General features: G+C 34.3%; 1 protein-coding gene across 1 annotated transcript in view; it reads left to right on the top strand.

The window, feature by feature from the left end:
• ZNF804A (zinc finger protein 804A) overlaps window positions 1–21,874 on the top strand; it is a 334,279-nt gene that overhangs the window by 250,771 nt on the left and 61,634 nt on the right. The window contains exon 2 of the mRNA XM_036879476.2: window positions 11,865–12,008. Coding sequence (XP_036735371.2) covers window positions 11,865–12,008 — 144 coding nt within the window. The remainder of the gene's footprint in view (window positions 1–11,864; window positions 12,009–21,874) is intronic.

Here is a 21,874-nt window from a genome sequence, read left to right as displayed (position 1 = left end):
GTGTTTCTCTTGTGTTTAGTTTCTTTTTCTCTCTGACTCCCAGGTTCCTACACTTTCTTGGGGTTTGGGGTAAAGGCTATAGAATTCCCACTCTATTTTCTTGAATCTGTGACCTCAGCAATCTTGCCTCCAAAATTATATGAGTCAGGAAGACTACAGGATAGTAAATTCCTTTCCCTGGCTTGGATAAGGTATTTGAATGGAGATGTGGAAATACCCTATCCTCTAGGAGCAGCTTACAAAGGAGGCTCTTGGCTTATAACACAGTAGTTATTCTTCTCATCCACCTTTCAGGCATACAAAGGATGCTTTCTCAGATTATCATCATAAGAACCTGTGGCATTCATAAAAGGAAAGCCTGCAAAAGTGTTTGGTGTCCCTCTAAGATTGTTGTAGCCATCAAGAGTTTCTGTCTCACAGACTAGACCAAAATCAATCTGTCTCACAAACTAGAACAAAATCAGACCAGCCTACAGAAATTCATCAAGTTAACATTTAAAAATTCCTATCAGTTCATGGCTATAGCAGTTTCTAATCCAAGTAAGCAAGATAATAGTTGCTGTATCTCTGAATGTGCTTGTCCCTTCAGATTTTAAAGTGGTGACTTACCCTGTGAGCTCTGTTTTATGACACTTACAAGAAAAATAATTGATTTTCATTTTCCATACATTGTTTTTATTGTACCAACAGGAATGATAACTTTCAAGCTCTTTACGTTTCAGAGCTGAAACCAGAAATCTGTACCAGCCTCCTATTCACTCTCTCTTTGTCAATCTTCTACCAGTCTTTCCTGAGCTCTCAAATAAGCCACTTAAATTTAGCTCCTTGTCTCAGTTTCTATTTCTAGTAGAACTCAAGCTAAGATAACCAGTGAGACAATTTACTAGAGAAACTGCTGTCTCACTCTAGCTTACTATTATAACTGAGACAGTAACAAATATGTGTCACAATAATACATGCTTTTCTTCTACCACTCAAGAGAAATGGTTGCTGACTATAAATTTAAGAGATTTCTAAGCTGAAGTAAGAACCCTAAACTTACTACTACTCATATTTTATACTGGGATTCTGCAGAATGTATTTATATAGCATTTCCATGTTGGAATTATATATATACATATGAATGAGACTTTACATATGTGAACTAGAATCCTACATACCTCAGCTAGCATTCAGCTTCAGAGAACTTGATATACTTTTTCTGGTTTGCCTTGAAAATGAGATCTACCACCACCTTGCTTTATGTGCAGGGACACTGCAGGGTGATGTTAAATTTCAGCCAACTATTAAAACATGCTGTCCCTCAGATCCTCCCTAACATGAAGGGAAAAGTCTAACTGAATTTTATGGTACCTTCTGAAATTATACCAAATGCTGGTTTAAGTCAACCAGAAGGTCTTATAAGTACTAGTCACAGTCTAGGACTTCCTGCAAAATACATGGATGAAGAAAGAAACAGATTATCTCTGAGGATAAATCATGTTGATAAGTATAGCCAAGTGAGGGTGGACAAGACTGTTCTCTGACAGCTGAGGCTTGGGGATTCATCCTTCCTTTACATGAACAGGTTCTATCAATAGAAGCCATGCTAATTATGGGGTGGCTGTTATCACCGAAATAACAGAAGAGAAATAGGTAAAACCCAATGAATGAATCCTCTTGCTTTGAAATTAATTCTGAAAAGAGTTACAATTTTGAAAAACACCTTTAAATTTACTCCAATTCTCATAAATGCGGACGGAAGGTGTATTTTGTCCTTGCTTTTGGGTTGTACTTAATTTAGCTCACCCGAAGTTGTATATAGAGAAACAATAGTCAATACACAGCCTTTTCAGTATTTTGTCTCTGCCTTTCATGGTGGTACAGATGAGTTTGTATTTCTGTGGAATCCTTAAAAAAAAAAGTTCATGTTTAAATGTACATGGTTTATTGTAATTGTGTTCAATACATCTGTGACTTTTGATACAATTGTAATGTTCTGACTCATCCCTTCTTGCCCCTTCTATAGTCCTCAAAATCACCTTTTTATCCATATTTCAGCCTTTGAGATAATAGAACCTAGCCTTTAAAAACAGAACGAGATATATTTTGAGGCACTTGCACAGCTTTTGTTACCCAGAAATGGTTGCCGTCTTGCCTAATAGGGAAGGGATTTAAATCAGATAAAAACTAACATCATTTTTTCTGAATGCCTTCTTTTGTACTCTATCTCTCCCTTATTGTTAATATAGCTTTCAGACTCCAGTGCCCAAAGGTGTTCTATAGCTGTTTGCTTTCTGAATAAACTTTCTCTTCTTCACATTAAAAGGAAAGCTAAAAGATCGAAAGCCATTAAAAGAATATAATCTTGCCATTTGTGACAACATGGATGGGTCTTGAGGGAATTATGCTAAGTGGAGTGGTCAGACAAAGACAAATGACATATGATTTCACTCATATTTGGACTCTAAATAAACAAAGCAAATGAACAAATAAGACAAAAACAAACTCATGGATACAGAGAACAGACTAGTGGTAACCAGAGGGGATGGGGGCTAGGGGGTTAGGTGAAATGGCTGAAGAGGGTCAACTGTTTGGTGAAGGATGGTGAGTAGACTTGTGGTGAAATCCTTTTGTAGTGTGTATAGATGCCGAATAATAAAGTTGTACATCTGAAACTTTTATGATAAAAAAGGGGAAGTAAACATAAAACCAAAAGTGTTTATCATCTCAGATGACAAGGGATGTCATCTTTGAGCAAACAGCATTTTAGCAGAGATCTGCTAGAAATGAATAAGTGTTTCACACAAATATGTGGTGTAAGAACCTTCCAAGAGAATAATAAGCAAGTCCAAGTGTCAAAGTGGGTATATAATTAAGAAAGTTTCAGAAACATTAAAGAAATAAAAGTAACTAAAGCAAAGTGAGATAGAGCAATAGAAGTTGATGATGGGATGTAGGCAGCAACCAGGTTGAGTAAGACTTGTTGATCATTATAAGAATATTTATTCTAATAATAATGGGCCACTATTGAAGAGTTTAGAACTGAAGAATAATATCTTAAAGTATTGTAGAAAATAAAAATGTAGCTTGTCAGCAAGGCAGTCATAAAAAACACCAAAAAGTTTGTAACTTTTAAGTATTAATTACTTACAAATATTCCTTTCCAGTATTGAAAATAATTATGTATTAACAGTACCCAACCTATTTGTATCTTTGTAATTTTAACTACTCTAAATAGAGTATATCTAGCAGAAATATTACACTGTGATATATGATTACAACTACTATTTAGTAATAGTAATTTGTACATAGCAGAACCTGATATTAGTCTCTAAGGTGTTCCCTGGTTGACTGGGTACCACAAACCCAAGCATAGGCACAACTCTCTTAATCATATTGCAGACCTGGGGCTGCAGGGTTATGTTCTGTTTGCTTTTTATATACATGTAAAAGCATCTATATGCATATTGATTGTCGGCCAATGTTGGATTCTGTTAAAAGCTCTGGAGACACAGCAGTAACCAATACTTGTGAAAATTCCTGTCCTCAGAGAATTTACCTCTGACAAACCACCTCTATAGTGTATTTTGGAGGGGCTGCTATAGATGGAAGTGTTCCTAAGGCTATGTAGCTGTCACCAGAGAAATAAAACCACCGTAAAGAAAGAAGAACAATTAATTACTAAGCAGATGCAAAATCAAAGCAACTACCCCAAAGTCAGTCAAGGGATAGACAAAGAGTACAGAATATGATACTTAATATATAAAGACTGGAGGAGGAAGAAAAAGGAGGAAAAAAAAAAAGAACCTTTAGGTTGTATTTGTAATAGCATCCTAAGTGAGTTAAATTAGACTCTTAGATAGTAAGGGAATTACCCTTGAACCTTTGGTAACCACGAACCTAAAGCCTGCAATGGCGATAAGTACATACCTATCGATAATCACCCTAAATGAAAATGGTCTACATGTACCAATTAAAAGACATAGAGTCACTGAATGGATAAAAAAAACAAGAACCATCTATATTCTGCAGATGCACTTCAAACCCAAAGATATACACAGACTAAAAGTGACTTCAAGAGACTCACTTCAACCCCATAGACATACACAGACTAAAAGTGAAGGGATGGAAAAATATATTTCATGCAACTAATAGGGAGAAAAAAGCAGGAGTTGTAGTACTTTTATCAAAAAACATAGACTTCAAAACAAAGAAAGTCACAAGAGACAAAGAAGAACATTACATAATAATAAAGGGTTCAGTCCAACAAGAGGATATAACCATTACAAATATCTATAAACCCAACACAGGAGCACCTACTTATGTGAAAGAAATACTAACAGAATTAAAGGGATAAATAGAATGTAATGCATTCATTTTAGGAGAGTTCAACACACCACTCACTCCAAAGGACAGATCAACCAGAAAGAAAATAAGTGAGGAGACAGAGGCACTGAACAACACATTAGAACAGATGGACCTAACAGACATCTACAGAACCCTGCATTCAAAAGCAAAAGGATACACATTCTTCTCAAGGGCACATGGAACATTTTAAAAAATAAACCATATACTAGGCCACAAAAAGAGCCTCAGTAAATTAAAAAGATTGAAATTGGACAAACCAGCTTCTCACAACACAAAGGTATGAAACTAGAAAAAAATTATACAAGGAAAACAAACAAGTTCACAAATATGTGGAGGCTTAACAACATGCTCCTAAATAACCAATGGATCAATGACTGAATAAAAACAGAGATCAAGCAATATATGGAGAAATATGATGACAATAATTCAATATAACAAAGTCTGTGGAACACAGTGAAGGTTGTGCTAAGAGGGAAGTATATTGCAATACAGGTGTACCTCAGGAAAGAAGAACAATCCCATATGAACAGTCTAATCTCACAATTAATGAAAATAGAAAAAGAACAAATGAGACCCAAAGTCAGTAGGAGGGATATAATAAAGATTAGAGCAGAAATAAATAAAGAGGAATAAAAAACAGAAAAATTTATAAAAGCAGGAGTTGGTTCTTCAAGAAAATAAACAAAATAGATAAACTCCTATCCAGACTTATCAAGAAAAAAAGAGAGTCTACAAACATAAACAGAATCAGAAATGAGAAAGGAAAAATCACTATGGACACCACATAAATACAAAGAATTATTAGAGAATATTTAGAAAAATTATATGCTAACAAACTGGAAAACCTAGAATAAATGAACAACTTTGTAGAAAAGTACAACCTTTCAAGGCTGACCCAGGAAGAATCAGAAAATCTGAATTGACCAATTACCAGCAATGAATTGAATTGGTAATCAAAAGACTACCTATAAACAAAACACCTGGACAAGAACGCTTCACTGCTGAATTTTATCAAACTCTTAGTGAAGACCTAATACCCATCCTCCTTAATATTTTCCAAAAAGTAGAGGAGGAGGGAATACTCCCAATCTCATTCTACAAGGCCAGCATCACTCTAATACCAAAACCAGGCAAAGACACCCCAAAAAAGAAAATTACAGACCAATATCCCTGATGAACATAGATGCAAAAATACTCAACTCAAAAAAATGTTAGCAAACCGAATTCAAAAATACATCAAAAAGATCATCCATCATGATACAGTAGGATGTATTCAATGGATGCAAGGATGGTACAACATTCTAAAATCCATCAGCATCATCCACCATAGCAACAAAAAGAAGGGCAAAACCACGTGATCATCTCCATAGATGCTGAAAAAGCATTTGACAAAATTCAACATCCATTCATGATAAAAAATCTCAACAAAATAGGTATAGAGGGCAAGTACCTCAACATAATAAGTACCATATATGACAAAACCAGGGCCAACATCATAGTTAACAGGGAGAAGCTGAAAGCTTTTCCTTTAAGACTGGGAACAAGACAAGGATGTCCACTCTCCCCACTTTTATTCAGCATAGTACTGGAGGTCCTAGCCATGGCAATCAGACAACACAAAGAAATAAAAGGCATCCAGACTGGCAATGAAGAAGTTAAACTGTCTCTGTTTGCAGATGACATGATATTGTACATAAAAATCCCTAAAGAATCCACTCCAAAATGACTAGATCTAATATCTGAATGCAGCAAAGTTACAGGATTCAAAATCAATACACAGAAATCTGTTGCATTCCTATACACTTATGTTGAACTAGCAAGAGAAATCAGGAAAACAATTCCATTCATCAAAAAGAATAAAATACCTAGGAATAAACCTAATCAAGGAAGTAAAAGAACTATACTCTGAAAATCATAGGACACTCATGAGAGAAATTAAAGAAGATATAAATGAATGGAAACACATCCTGTGCTCATGGATAGGAAGAATTAATATTGTCAAAATGGCCATTCTGCCTAAAGAAATCTACAGATTCAATGCAATCCTTATCAAAATACCAACAGCATTCTTCAACAAACTTGAGCAAATATTTCTAAAATTCATATGGAACCGCAAAAGATCCTGAATAGCCAAAGTAATCCTGAGAAGGAAGAATAAAGCTAGAGGGTTTATGCTCCCTGACTTCAAGCTCTACTACAAAGCCACAGTAACTGAGACAACTTGTTACTGGCACAAGCACAAAGCCATAGAACAATGGAACAGACTAGAGAGCCCAGATAAAAACCCAAGCTTATATGGTCAATATGATAAAGAAGCCACAGACATACAATGGGGAAATGACAGCCTCTTTAACAACTGGTGTTGGCAAAACTGGACAGCTACATGTCAGAGAATGAAACTTGATTATTGTCTAACCCCATACAAAAAATTAAACTCAAAATGAATCAAAGACCTGAATGTAAGTTATGAAAACATAAAACTCTTAGAAGAAAACAATGCCAAAAATCTCTTGAATATAAACATAAACAACTTTTTCCTGAAAGCATCTGCTCATGCATGGAAAACAAAAGCATAAATGAACAAATTGGACTACACTTCTCCAAAGAAGAAATTAAAATGGCCAACAGGTGCATGAAAAGATGCTCCACATTGCTAATTATCAGGTAAATGCAAATTAAAACCACAATGAGATATCAGCTCACACCAGTTAGGATGGCCAACATCAAAAAGACTAAGAACAACAAATGCTGGCAAGGATGTGCAGAATTGGAAACCCTCCTACACTGCTGGTGGGAATATAAACTAGTTCAACCATTGTGGAAAGCAATATGGAGGTTCCTCAAAAACTAAAAATAGAAATACCATTTGACCCAGGAATTCCACTCCCAGGAATTTACCCAAAGAAAACATCTCTTTAGACTCAAAAAGACATATGCACCCCTGTGTTTATTGCAGCACTATTTACAATAGCCAAAATATGGAAACAACTTAAGTGTCCATCGGTAAATGAATGGATAAAAAAAATTGGTACATACACACAGTGGAATACTATTCAACCATTAGAAAGAAACAAATCTTACCATTTGCAAGAACATGGATGGAACTAGAGAGTATTATACTTAGTGAAATAAGTCAGGCAGAGAAAGACAAATACGAAATGAGGGAAACCATCTGTGGAATACAACGAAGCAAAACTGAAGGAACAAAACAGCAGCAGACTCACAAACTCCAAGAAGTAACTAGCGGTTACCAAAGGGGAGGTGTGGGGGAGGGCGGGTTTGAAGGGAGAGAGAATGGGATTTTGGGGTATCATGATTCATGCACATGGTGTGTGTGCTGTCACAGGGAAGACAGTGTAGCACAGGGAAGACAGGTAGGGACTCTGGCATCTTACTACACTGATGTACAGTGACTGCAATGGGGCAGGGGGGGGCTACTCTATAATAAGGGTGAATGTAATAATCACATTGTTTTTCTGGTGAAATCTTCATAAGAGTGTATATCAATGTTACCTTAATAAAAAAACAACAAGAACAACAAAAAAATTCCTGTCCTTATGGAGCTCACATTCCTCAAGGACAATGCATCCAGTTACAGTTACATTTTAAAAGAAGCCGAATATTATTTGACACCCTATGTTATGCTGAAGCCACCATATATGTCATTTTGGAGAAGAAAGTTCTGTCTCTTCAAAGTCCTACTTTAGAACTCCTCATTTTTTAATAGAGGTTAGATGAAATGGCCCTATGGTGTTTGATAAACCATGAATTCTGTTTCAGTGCACTGATCTGCAAAGTATATTGCACTGTGCTCTTGCTAAGGTTGCATATAAGAAAAATCTTGCTTTCCTGAAAGTAAAGATTTATCCTTTACTCTTTTAAATATATATGTCAGATGTGATGGGTTTCGATAACCTGACTAGCTACCAGAAGCTTAGCCTTTCTTCACTGTCTACCAGCACATTCAGTGACACATAATGGAAGTTGTATACGAAGTTGAGCAGAATGGGTTTGCCAGATGCAGGGGGAAATGTTCTGAGGATATATGAGTAGCTGTGCTCCTTTTTCATCTTATTCAGATGTATTAGTTCTGCAGTGGGAAGGCTGCATTAAAAATGTATTATTTATTGCGTTTTATAATCTCAATCAATCTTTCTTTTAGTATCATCCACAATGAAGAAGGAGAGGGGCTGTGGGGATTGGGGCATGTCACCGAATGTGGACTGATTTTGTCCACATATGTTTTAAAAAATCTATAATCAGTGACAATACATATGATTCATTTCCCTTATGACACACATACAATAACTAGTTCCTCTATTCCACTAACATTTTTTTAGATTACAGCCCTGACTCCTTACTGCAGTTCATATTAGCTTGAAACTTGTAGCCTGAAAATATTTCTTACTGTACAATCTATTGCAACCTTAGCTTCAGTTATGCTGTGTGGCTTTTAATATCGTAGAGGAAGATGAGAGAGAAAGCAAGAGGACAAACCTATGTCAAAATGTTAGCAATGATTTTACTTGTTTATTTACCAGAATTCGATATCATATTCTTATAACATTTCTATAGTTCTGAAACTTTTTTTTCAAACTGTGCAGTACAAGTCTGAAAAATAAATTGCAATGAGGAATAAAACAAAGAGAGGGGAAACCTGTAATGTAAAAGAGACTAAGAAACATATCAGATCATGGTAATGTATGGGCCTTACTTGAATCCTGTTTGGAACAAACTAGTTAAAAATATTAGACAACTGAGGTCATTTGAACACATTGACATGTGTTAAATACATGTAAAAGTGCCTATATCCATGTTGATTGTTGGCCAATGCCGGGATCTGTTGAAAGCTCTGCATTTACAGATCTGCTCTGCAGATACAGCAGTAACCAAAATTTGTACAAATTCCTGTCCTCATGGAGCTCACATTCCTCAAGGACAGGGCACCTAGCTACGGATACATTTGATGATAGGACTGAATGATTGCTTTTTCTTTTTGTTTGTTTGTTTGCTTATATCTGATACTGGTTTTGTGATGATGTTTTTTAAAAAGATCCTTTACTGAACAATTTGCAGATAACATTATATGAACTTGAAAATTTCCTTAAAAATTATCTGGGGCAGAGCTAAGGGAGTGAGAGAGGATAGGCTATGTCAAAACAAGTTGGGCCTAAGTTAATAACTGCTGAAGCTGAGTGATGGATGATGGGTATGTGGCGGTTATTATATTGCTCTCTCTCTCTTTTTTTTAATGTGCTTAGAAGTTTAAACGTAATGTGAAATGCTATGGACCAGATCATTTGAGCTCAAATATGGGCTACATATTTATTCACTAAGTATCCTTGAGCTAATTATTTAATTTTCCCTTGCTTTGTATTCTTACCTGTAAAATGAAGAAACATCTGGAATACACATCTCTAAAATTTCAATCAGGATTAAATGAGTTAATACATACGAACAAAGCCTTAGCGTCAGTCACTGACCCTAAACAAACACTGAATAAATGTTAGCTATTTTTTTAGATATCTTTTTCTCTTCAGATCTAGGCTAAGGCTACTACATTGGATGAATGCAATCTACCTAAGAATCTCAGTTTGCTTTACTCAAAGTGTCCCACTTTGTGGAAAGAATAATAGGAAATAATTATTGTATCTATGGAAGAATTTCAATCTTAGTAGAAAAAAATAAACTTACACTAAAATAAGGAATAACCAAATACTTAGAGCAAGGATGTAGCTTAACTATAATTATAATTAATGAGAAGAATCAACTAGTTTGCAAAGAAATTGTTGTTCAAGAATATTATTCTGAGAGCTAATTCAGCTTTGAGCCAAAAAACTATTGCCGTTATAATGTAACTCATATTGATTGGAATTTTATCTCTGCTTCACACACTTTAGCCATGAAATCATAGTACTTAATTTTTGTTTCATTTAAATTGGCTAATCCACAAAGTATTATTTTAAAGATTTTGTAAAAATTCAGTAAGCAGTTTAGGTCTATATGATTTATTTCATCTTTTTAAATTAACCATTCTTAGTATATTGGAAGCAATTAAAAAGAATATTAGGGAAGATTTCACAAGTCTGATAAGAAATGGTAAAATAATTGATAAATCATATATAACAATTTTAATGATTTTGCAATTTATCACTTCTTGCTGTGCAGTTAATAATACTGATAGAACAATGGATCATTGTCTTTAAAGTGAGAAAGTGGGCCATGTATTTGTATATTATGGCAAATGTATTTTTTTATTCCTATAAGGTATACTACAAGGTATACATACAAATCATGGTGAACTTTGTGATATATGATATATGCACAAATGTGTAGTACAATTAAGTAAGGAAAGTATTAGTCACCATTAAATTACAATTAGGAAACCACTTTTCATTTTGTAGAAGCAATTTAAACATTCTTACAGAGTCCATTCTAGCCTGTGTATTTAGTAAGAGGGTAATTGCCAATGGACATACTCAGGACTGTGTCATTTCACCTCAACACCTAGTGCTTGAGAGAATTAATGTCGTATGATAGCATACAGGAGGCCTAAATATGTAGTAATTTTGAAATTTAAAAGGAATTTGGTATGAGAGAATCTGTAAGTTAGAAACATGATACATTTTATGGTGGCGATTGAAGTGTAGGTCTTCATATCAGCACTTCAGCAAAAGACTTGGATGATGTTTCAACATGTCAAATTTTTCGTGTTTGAAAACGTTAACATTTAAGGAAGTACAAAACAGCAAGTAAATTTAGATTTTAAAAAACCTAAAGGCACAAACATTTTGCTATTTTATGCATCATAAATGAAAGCTAATAATAACTGACTACATTTTTCTTCTTTTCAGGGTTTTAATTATATAGCCGTCTTTATTTACTGTGAACATGAGGAAGGCAATCTGCTTATACATTAAATCCCTTTCAGTTTAGGAAAATCATTTGCACAAAGGAATTTCATTTTCTAAAGACTAGAGAAGTTTTAAAAGTTAAACCTAAATTGATATGGGTCAAGATGAAAACGAAATCCAGTTGGGATTCATAAATATCAGTATGTACAGAAACAAGCAAACTAAAATACTCAACATGAATAAATTGTGCATCAACATGGGATTACTGAAACAGAACACATTTTAGATGTTCAGAATTTAGAATTTAGAAGTTTTATATTAATGTAATAATTGCCAGAAAACAAAAATTAAGTCAGTATAACTATATGATTTTCATTTTTTATTTTATGCTAACAGAGCTGAGGAACTTGTTTAAGTAAGGGCTTCCATTTCTTTGTATGGTTTGCTTTTCTTCTCCTAGTTCTGCTATTTTCCATCATTTATTTTGGCTTCTTCTGTTAATCATTTTTCTTTCACTCACAATTCTTCTCATTCAGTTTAATGCTATTTGCTTTATATTTCCCTTATATTCATTTCTAATTATTATGTTAAGTTGACAACTGGCAGAACAAAGTCAACTCAGAGGAGAACTAATTCCTTCCTTTAAATTTTATTTTTTAGGGTTATTCTGAGAAGGAGAACACTATAGCAAAAGCTCTGGAAGATCTGAAAGCCAACTTTTACTGTGAACTCTGTGACAAGCAGTACTATAAGCATCAGGAGTTTGACAATCACATTAATTCATACGACCATGCTCACAAGCAGGTATGAAAGAGCTGTCCAAAAAATAATCTCTTATTTCTGAACATGTGAATTTGAATTATGTAGGCTGTATATGATATTTTAACTTTTTTCTTGGTTATACAATTTTTTAAGATGTCATTTGTGATGATAATTTGATGACTTACAGCAACAGACAATTTTTTTGAAAAGGAAATTGGGCCTAAGTTGATAATAAAGTCTGAAATAAATAACCAATATGAAGAAATATCATTCAACTGCCATTAGCAATTGACAGTAATTTAAAAATTATATTCTACAGGTGGTAGTATTCTAAATATATTAAAATTTTTTAATTTTTAAATATTTTAATCAACCAAAGATATTTATCAAATGCAAACGAATTTATTCATAGTTCTCTATAGAAAGCATTTACCACTTAAACTACCTTAAAGTAAGAAAAAATGTTTGACATGGTAAAAGTAATACAGGATTATTGGTTAAATAAGTACTTAATATGGGTATAATTTAATTAATTTTAATATTGATTTTTTCAACATTCTATGTAAAATGAGCTTAAAATAGTGATAAGTGAAGTTAATAACACAGATTCCACTTTCTCATATGCTTTAAATTTATCAAAGCAAAGCCACATGTTGTTTAACTTGCTATGAATACAGCAGTCCTAGTTATGATTAATGTATAAACATTTTCCTTTTTCAGCCCTCACTCACAGATATCATCTACATATCAGATTGGTATTAATAAATGTACCTTTTGCACTAGCTTTCCACTAACATTAGAGTTATTTAACCTAAGAAAGAATAGGAGGATGTAATCACATTAAGGGCTTAGAAAAAATTGTATGTATTTTGTCCTGTCATCATTCCTCCCATTCTCTCACACCAATAAAACTGTGCTGGGGGAATCTGTTTGGGGGAGAACAGTAGCCTTCGTTTACATCCACCATTAATTAATGCATACTAAACTTAATCATCTTCCCTTGTCTTTCCTTTTCCTGGGAGATCCACTGGCACAGTTTAAGGGAAAAGTTTTGATGGAAATATCATTCCTTTTCTTACATAAAAATGTATACAATAAGCATATCATTGCTTGATTTGAATATTAAAATCCATTAGGAAATATTATAGAGTTACTGGCATTTGTTTTATTAAAAGATTCTGGAATGTTATTCCCAATGTGGTTAAAGAAAGCCATTCCTCTAATTTTTACCAAGTATCTAAAAGCATAAGATATGTCATTACGTAATATTTTATTGTGCAAAGTAGGTATTAGAAAATGTGTGTGTGTGTGTATACCCATGTGCAGGTGTATGTGTTTTAAGACTATCTTACGAACTATTAATATCCATGAAGAATGCTTCATCAATTGTAAACTTCCTGGAAGATCAAGCTCACTTAGATTATTACAAAGACCTTTCCCATTCCATATTCTTAATGAAGTTAGTATACTATGTACCATACATAGATACGCTAAGGGAATTCAGGCTGAATCTGGGTTTTTATTTTGAAGTTCCAGAGGGTCACTTTTCATAATGCTTGGGGCATCAAGCCCCAGGGACAGATACACAATCTGAATGGCCATGAACTCTGAGAGATGACAATCGTAACTGATTTAACAATAGACAATGTTACAGTAGCTGAAACCATATAAATTTATCTGATTATTATATCTCTTCCCCATAAGATAATGGCACACCCATCAGAGTGTCTTCCTAGAAAACTCTCTTCCTTTTCTGAGCGAAGACCTCACCCCCATGACAGTTTTTCTATCACATGATTTCAACACCTAGGCTACTTTGAATGAAGTAAAGAGGGACAAAATTTGAAGGTGGACAATTCAGATTTTTTCTCCTGAGAATGTGAAGTGGAGATACAAAAAAACCTGTCTACTGATGGTACCTGGACCTAACACTAGAAAATGTAACCCCGTGCATGGCTAAGTGCACTGAAAAGTCAATGAAGCTGGTTTGCATAAAGAGGACAAAACAATACATGATGAATGGAATGTAAGTGGCCATGTGACAGCTGAAGAAAAATAAGTATAGAAATAACAATTTTGACTCCAAATGGCTTTCAAGTAAAAGCAGTCTTTCCAACAACAACTCGTAGATCCCTTCCTTGGATTCTGAGAGATATTAATAAATGAACTTAGAAGGAAAAGCAAAACAAAACCCTTACTTAATACTTTATTATTACTCGCAACCAAACAACAACAACCAAAACTTCCATAAAATATTAACCTATCTGAAGAAGAACACAGGTTTTTTTTTAGTTTTCCATAGAAAAAATCCAATGCAAGAAGCAGGTAAACTCAAAGCCCATATTAACAGCACTTAATTTTTAGGTAGGAAAACCTACGTATGTTTAGGACATTTCTTGGATGGAATTAGCAAAAGGCAGAGGCCTCACATCTAATGTACTCACTGCCTACAGACAGGATTCCAGGGGCCACTGGATACAGGCAGGAAGGAGTTACTGGTGGGTCGTGTCCTAGTCTTGCCACTTTCCTGACCGGGCTAAATAAGCAAAGGCTCAGTGAAGTCAACTATTACTAGTCAATATAAATGAAAGAATGCACATGAACATACTTTGCAGAGTCCTTGGAAAATAGTAAAAGCTCAATATTTAATTAGTTTTTATTATTATTACTTGCCAAAATTTATTTTCCCCTAGGACGTCCCCTACACTAACAATTTGCCTTTGGGACTGCCTTTATTTAAGCTTCCCAATAAGGATTTATTTTTGCTTCAAAGACTAATAGAGTCTAAAACATGTACAGGTAATGTTGACCTAAGAGCTGTTTGCCTGCCTCGTGTATCTTTGCAAATTTTTTCTGACGAAATATGTGTTGCATTTGAACTCTAAGCTTCAAAGGAAAATCTGTTTTTTTAATCCACATGCTCTTTGGATAACTTCAAAATCTCTGTCAGGCTTTTATCACTGAAACTTGCTAACAGCAAGTTAAAAAGAGGAAGAAGCACAGATATACAGCGGTGATCACAGCAGTTCACAACTTAGGGTTCATTTTTGGAATATTTTATTTTTAACTTTGAAACTTGGAAGCCACTAGGTTGTAACCCTTTAATGACAAGGATTGTTTCCCTTATGTTATCTCTCACAGCATAGATAGTGCAGTAATTTGCACAGTTTAAATGCTCAGTCTATACTTTCCATATAAATAAATGTAAAAAGGCTAGAGTCAAAATTCCTTTTGAAATTTTGTAATAAGCTGCAGTTTTGAGGTAGATGAGAGTTGCAAAAGAATAAGATTATTTATTTGTAGATTTATACTTAAATAAACTTTGTAAAGGGAATATTGTTTATGAGCATGGAGTTACTGTTTTAAGATGGATGTGTTATTTGAACTCTTTTCTACTTTAATGAGTACTTTTCCTTCATGACAATAATGTTTCTGTTTATAATATAGCAACAACTTAAATTACATGAATTCTATGTTTCCTATACATAAAACCATTGAATCTCAACACAGTTTAGATTTATATCATGAGTCATATATATTTTTGTTACAGGAGAAAATTGTTAAAAGCAAAAAACACTTTCAGAAACACCTTAGTGGTTTCACTCTCAGGAGAGTAGCACACAAGCTACTCCAAAGGGCCTTTGTGCTGCAAAACAAATAGTGCCTCCACAATACTGACCTGCTGAGTGTCTAGGAAGGATAATATCTCCAAAGATGCACCCCATCACTCTGGGGTACTGACCAAAACTTGGGCATACAAAAATAATCACCTACAAAAATGTGGAATTCAATGGTGAGTAAATACTACTATGATCTTTGTAGCCTGGTAGTGAACTGTGGACAGCAATTGGTAAACTCTAAGATTATGGATTAAAATTAGTATTGCCCCTAGTTCCTGACTAAAACAAATACAAATTACACTGGAAAAAAAGAAACCTCAATTTATATTTTCCTTTGAATATGATTAACAGAAGGTGAGTTCACAATGAAAGGTTAAAAGACCAGCACAGCCACATATAAGGAGGATAATGAGTGAGAGTCAACAGAAAAGTCACTTGGCTATGGGAATCACTAAACACAGAATTATATATGCATATACATGTATATTTATGCACACACACATATGTGTGTGTGTCTGTAATAATTTCATAAAATTCAGTGACCATTCATCAAAGAGCTCTTTAAAATTGAGAATAAAGTTTCCTTAACCTTATAAAAACTATCTGCCTCATAAATATGGAAACACCTTTCTTTGTGATAAAATGCTGGACCCATAGGTTTTAGCATTGGAAATCAGACAGGATGCTCATTACCCTTTGAACAGTGTACTTTCTTTGAGTATTATAATGAGGTCCTACATTAAAAACAAAACAAAATAAACAAAAAATGGCAAACAACCCCAAAATAGGGATTGGAATGCAGAAACAAAACTATCATTATTTTATTCTAGATACCATCATTGTCTAATGAGGGTTTAGGAACTGTCTGGCTATATTTTCTATATTTTCAAGAAATTTTTAGAAAATAAAAATAAAAACCAATAAGAAGAATAACAAATTTCATAAGGTACTTAACGGTAATCCTAAAAATTTCATACAGCTCTATTTAGGAGAATTATAAAATTGTTTTTGAAATGCATTAAAGAATAGCCAAAACATGATGATATATTTCATATATAGAAAAACAGACACAATCCTAAAGATACCAATTTGCCCCCAAACTGATCTGAGATTCAACAAGCCTTTAAGTAAAATCCCAATATTTTTTTTAATGAGCTTCACAAATTGATTCCAAATTTATACGTGGAATGAATACAACCCTAAAGAGGCAACTAAAACTGGGGAAATCTGGCCTACCAGATACCAAGACTATTTTATACAGCTCTTTTGGTATATAGATAAAGATAGATTGATGAATGGAACAGAATCTAGAGCTGAGACACTATGATCCACTTATGTTTGGAAATTTTTTAAGAGAAAGGTGAAAAGATATACTTTCAAAAAATGTATATGATGTTTAGTTATCTATATTTTTTTAAAAAGAGATTAATTCCTTCTTCACAAAATAAAAAAGTGAACAGATAAAACCAATGTAAAGTGAATTAAAGGGTTTAAACTAAAAGAGTTTAAAATAAGAAAAACAGAAATCTTTGAACAATAGGGAAATATTTTTATGACTTCAGAATGTGTAGGTATTTATTTCTTAAGCAACATTGAAAGCACAAAGCATTTATAAAAGGTTAAATTTCATTACTTCAAAAATAATTTTATTACAGTAAATTTTCATTAAAGAAAGTAAAAACACAAGGCAGAAATTGAGAAAATATATCTGCAATATACATACCAAGGAAGATTCAGTATTAAGATCTTATTTAAAAATATGAATACATAAGAAAAAAACAGCCAGTAGAAAATTGGACAAAACTGAGGGGGCAATTTACAAAAGAACAAACAGTAAAGGCCCATAAGTATGTTACAAATTAGTAAAAAATGAGCAATAACTTTACCACCAAATTAAAAAAAAGAGTTTGATAATATCAGGTGATAATGGTGGATCAATAGAAAATCTTACACATTATTTGTGAAATACAAACTGATTTGGCAACTCAAGAAAACAATCTTATTCGTGTCTTTACATATCAAAATAAAATAAACACCTCTTTTTAATAGTTATATATGAACAACAAAATTTGTAAATAAATCAGTATATTCACAAAATTTCAAAATATTCCATAGTGCAAAAAACTAACTATAGGTAAACATAGCATGAACCTTATAGATATTGTATTGAGTAACAAAAAGTTGCAAAGGAATACACACACTTTACATTGTTCAAAATAATGCCAAACTTAATGCTGTTGTTTTTAAGGTTATAAATATGATTGATCTCTTTTTGGGAAATGGAAAATGGTGAATACAAAACTTAGGATGGTGGTTACTTCAAGGGGTGAAGTAGGGTTATGTAATAACAAAAAAACACATAGGTATGTAAAATATGTTCTATTCTTTTTTTTTTTATTATTTTGGTATCATTAATCTACAATTACATGAAGGACATTATGTTTACTAGGCTCCCCCCTTCACCAAGTCCCCCCCACATCCCGGTTCACAGTCACTGTCCATCAACATAGTAAGATGCTGTAGAATCACTACTTGTCTTCTCTGTGTTGCACAGCCCTCCCCGTGCCCCCCCGCAACACTATACATGCTAATCATAATGCCCCCTTTCTTTTTTTATCCCTCTCTTCCCACCTGTCCTCCCCAGTCCCTTTCCCTTTGGTAACTATTAGTCCATTCTTGGGTTCTGTGCTTCTGCTGCTGTTTTGTTCCTTCAGTTTTCTTTTGTTCTTATACTCCACATATGAGTGAAATCATTTGGTACTTGTCTTTCTCCACTTGGCTTATTTCACTGAGCATATTACCCTCTAGCGCCATCCATGTTGTTGCGAATGGTAGGATTTATTTTTTCTTATGGCTGAGTAATATTCCATTGTGTATATGTACATCTTCTTTATCCATTCAACTACTGATGGACACTTAGGTTGCTTCCATACCTTGGCTATTGTAAATAGTGCTGCCATAAACATAGGGGTGCATCTGTCTTTTTCAAACTGGAGTGCCGCATCCTTAGGGTAAATTCCTAGAAGTGGAATTCCTGGGTCAAATGGTACTTCTATTTTGAGCTTTTTGAGGAACCTCCATACTGCTTTCCACAATGGTGGAACTAATTTACATTCCCACCAGCAGTGTAAGAGGGTTCCCCTTTCTCCACAACCTTACCAGCATTTGTTGTTGTTTCTCTTTTGCATATTAGCCATCCTTACTGGTGTGAGATGATATCTCATTGTGGTTTTAATTGGCATTTCTCTAATGACAAGGGATGTGGAGCATCTTTTAATGTGTCTGTTGGCCATCTGAATTTCTTCTTTACAGAACTGTCTGTTCAGCTCCTCTGCCCATTTTTTAATTGGATTATTTGTTTTTTGTTTGTTGAGGTGTGAGAGCTCTTTATATATTTTGGATGTAAACCCTTTATCAGATCTGTCATTTATGAATATATTCTCCCATACTGTAGGATACCTTTTTGTTCTATTGCTGGTATCCTTTGCTGTACAGAAGGTTTCAGTTTGATATAGTCCCATTGTTCATTTTTGCATTTGTTTCCCTTGCATGGGGAGATATGTTCAAGAAGAGGTCACTCATGTTTATGTCTAAGAAATTTTTGCCTATGTTTTTTTCTAAGAGTTTTATGGTTTCATGACTTACATTCAAGTCTTTGATCCATTTCTAATTTCCTTTGGGTCTGGGGTTAGACAGTGATCCAGTTTCATTCTCTTACATGTAGCTGTCCAGTTTTGTCAGCATCATCTGTTGAAGAGACTGTCATTTCCCCACTGTATGTCCATGGCCCCTTTATCGAATATTAGTTGACCATATATGTTTGGAGCCTCTATTCTGTTCCATTGGTCTGTGGCTCTGTTCTTGTGCCAGTACCAAATTGTCTTGATTACTTTGGCTTTGTAGTAGAGCTTGAAGTTGGGGAGTGAGATCACCCCCACTTTATTCTTCCTTCTCAGGATTGCTTTAGCTATTCGGGGTCTTTGGTGTTTCCATATGAATTTTTGAACTATTTGTTCCAGTTCATTGAAGAATGCTGTTGGTAGTTTGATAGGGATTGTATTGAATCTGCATATTGCTTTGGGCAGGATGGCCATTTTGACGATATTAATTCTTCCTAGTCAGGAGCATGGGATGAGTTTCCATTTGTTACTGACCTCTTTAATTTCTCTTAAGAGTGTCTTACAGTTTTCAGGGTATAGGTCTTTCACTTCCTTGGTTAGGTTTATTCCTAGGTATTTTATTCTCTTTGATGCTATTGTGAATGGAATTGTCTTCTTGATTTCTCTTTCTGTTAGTTTATTGTTAGTGTATAGGAAAGCCACAGATTTCTGTGTGTTGATTTTGTATCCTGCAACTTTGCTGAATTCTGATATTAGCTCTAGTAGTTTCGGAGTGGAGTCTTCAGGGTTTTTTATGTACAATATCATGTCATCTTCAAATAGTGACAGTTTAATTTCTTCTTTACCAATTTGGATTCCTTGTATTTCTTTGTTTTGTCTGATTGCTGTGGCTAGGACCTCCAGTACTATGTTGAATAACAGTGGGGATAGTGGGCATCCCTGCCTTGTTCCTGATCGCAGTGGAAAAGCTTTCAGCTTCTCACCATTTAGTACGATGTTGGCTGTGGGTTTATCATATATGGTCTTTATTATGTTGAGGTACTTGCCCTCTATACCCATTTGTTGAGAGTTTTTATCATGAATGGATGTTGAATTTTATCAAATGCTTTTTCAGCATCTATGAATATGATCATGTGGTTTTTGTCTTTGTTTTTGTTGATGTGGTGGATGAGGTTGATGGATTTTCGAATGTTGTACCATCCTTGCATCCCTGGGATGAATCCCACTTAGTCATGGTGTATGATCCTTTTGATGTATTTTGAGTTCAGTTTGCTAAAATTTTGTTGAGTATTTTTGCATCTACTTTCATCAGGGATATTGGTCTGTAGTTTTCTTTTTTGGTGGTGTTTTTGCCTGGTTTTGGTATTAGGGTGATGTTGGCTTCATAGAATGAGTTTGGGAGTATTCCCTCCTCTTCTATTTTTTGGAAAACTTTTGGGAGAATAGTATTATATCTTCCTATATGTCTGATAAAATTCCGAGGTAAATCCATCTGGCCCAGGGGTTTTGTTCTTTGGTAGTTTTTTGATTACCACTTCAATTTCGTTGCTGGTAATTGGTCTGTTTAGATTTTCTGTTTCTTTCTGGGTCAGTCTTGGAAGGTTGTATTTTTCTAGGAAGTTGTCCATTTCTCCTAGGTTTCCCAGCTTTTTAGCATATAGGTTTTCATAGTAGTATCTAATAATTCTTTGTATTTCTGTGGGGTCCGTCTTGATTTTTCCTTTCTCGTTTCTGATACTGTTGATTTGTGTTGACTCTCTTTTCCTCTTAATAAGTCTGGCTAGAGGCTTATTAATTTTGTTTATTTTCTTGAAGAACCAGTTCTTGGTTTCATTGATTTTTGCTATTGTTTTATTCTTCTCAATTTTATTTATTTCTTCTCTGATCTTCATTGTCCCTCCTTCTGCTTCATTTGTTCTTCTTTTTCCAATTTCTATAATTGTGACATTAGACCATTCATTTGGGATTGTTCTTTCTTCTTTAAATATGCTTGGATTGCTATATACTTTCCTCTTAAGACTGCTTTTGCTGTATCCCATAGTAGTTGGGGCTTTGTGTTGTTGTTGTTTGTTTCCATATATTGCTGGATCTCCATTTTGATTTGGTCATTGATCCATTGATTATTTAGGAACGTGTTGTTAAGCCTCCATGTGTTTGTGAGCCTTTTTGCTCTCTTTGTACAATTTATTTCTAATTTTATGCCTTTGTGGTCTGAGAAGTTGGTTGTTGGGTTTCAATCTTTTGGAATTTACTGAGGCTCTTTTTGTGGCCTAGTATGTGGTCTATTCTGGGTAATATTCCACGGGCACATGAGAAGAATGTGTATCCTGTTGTTTTTGGATGTAGAGTTCTGTAGATGTCTATTAGGTCCATCTGTTCTAGTGTGTTGTTCAGTGCTTCTGTGTCCTTACTTATTTTCTGTCTGGTGGATCTGTCCTTTGGAGTGAGTGGTGTGTTGAAGTCTCCCAGAATGAATGCATTGCATTCTATTTCCTCCTTTAATTCTGTTAAGTATTTGTTTCACATATGTTGGTGCTTCTGTATCGGGTGCATATATATTTATAATGGTTATATCCTCTTGTTGGACTGAGCCCTTTATCATTATGTAATGTCCTTCTTATCTTTTGTTACTTTCTTTATTTTGAAGTCTATTTGGTCTGATACTAGT

Source organism: Manis pentadactyla, chromosome 6 (genome assembly GCF_030020395.1).
Source record: "Manis pentadactyla isolate mManPen7 chromosome 6, mManPen7.hap1, whole genome shotgun sequence".
Lineage (NCBI taxonomy): Eukaryota > Metazoa > Chordata > Mammalia > Pholidota > Manidae > Manis > Manis pentadactyla.
Note: the sequence above shows the minus strand (reverse complement) of the source record. Positions and strands in the feature narration are given on the sequence as shown.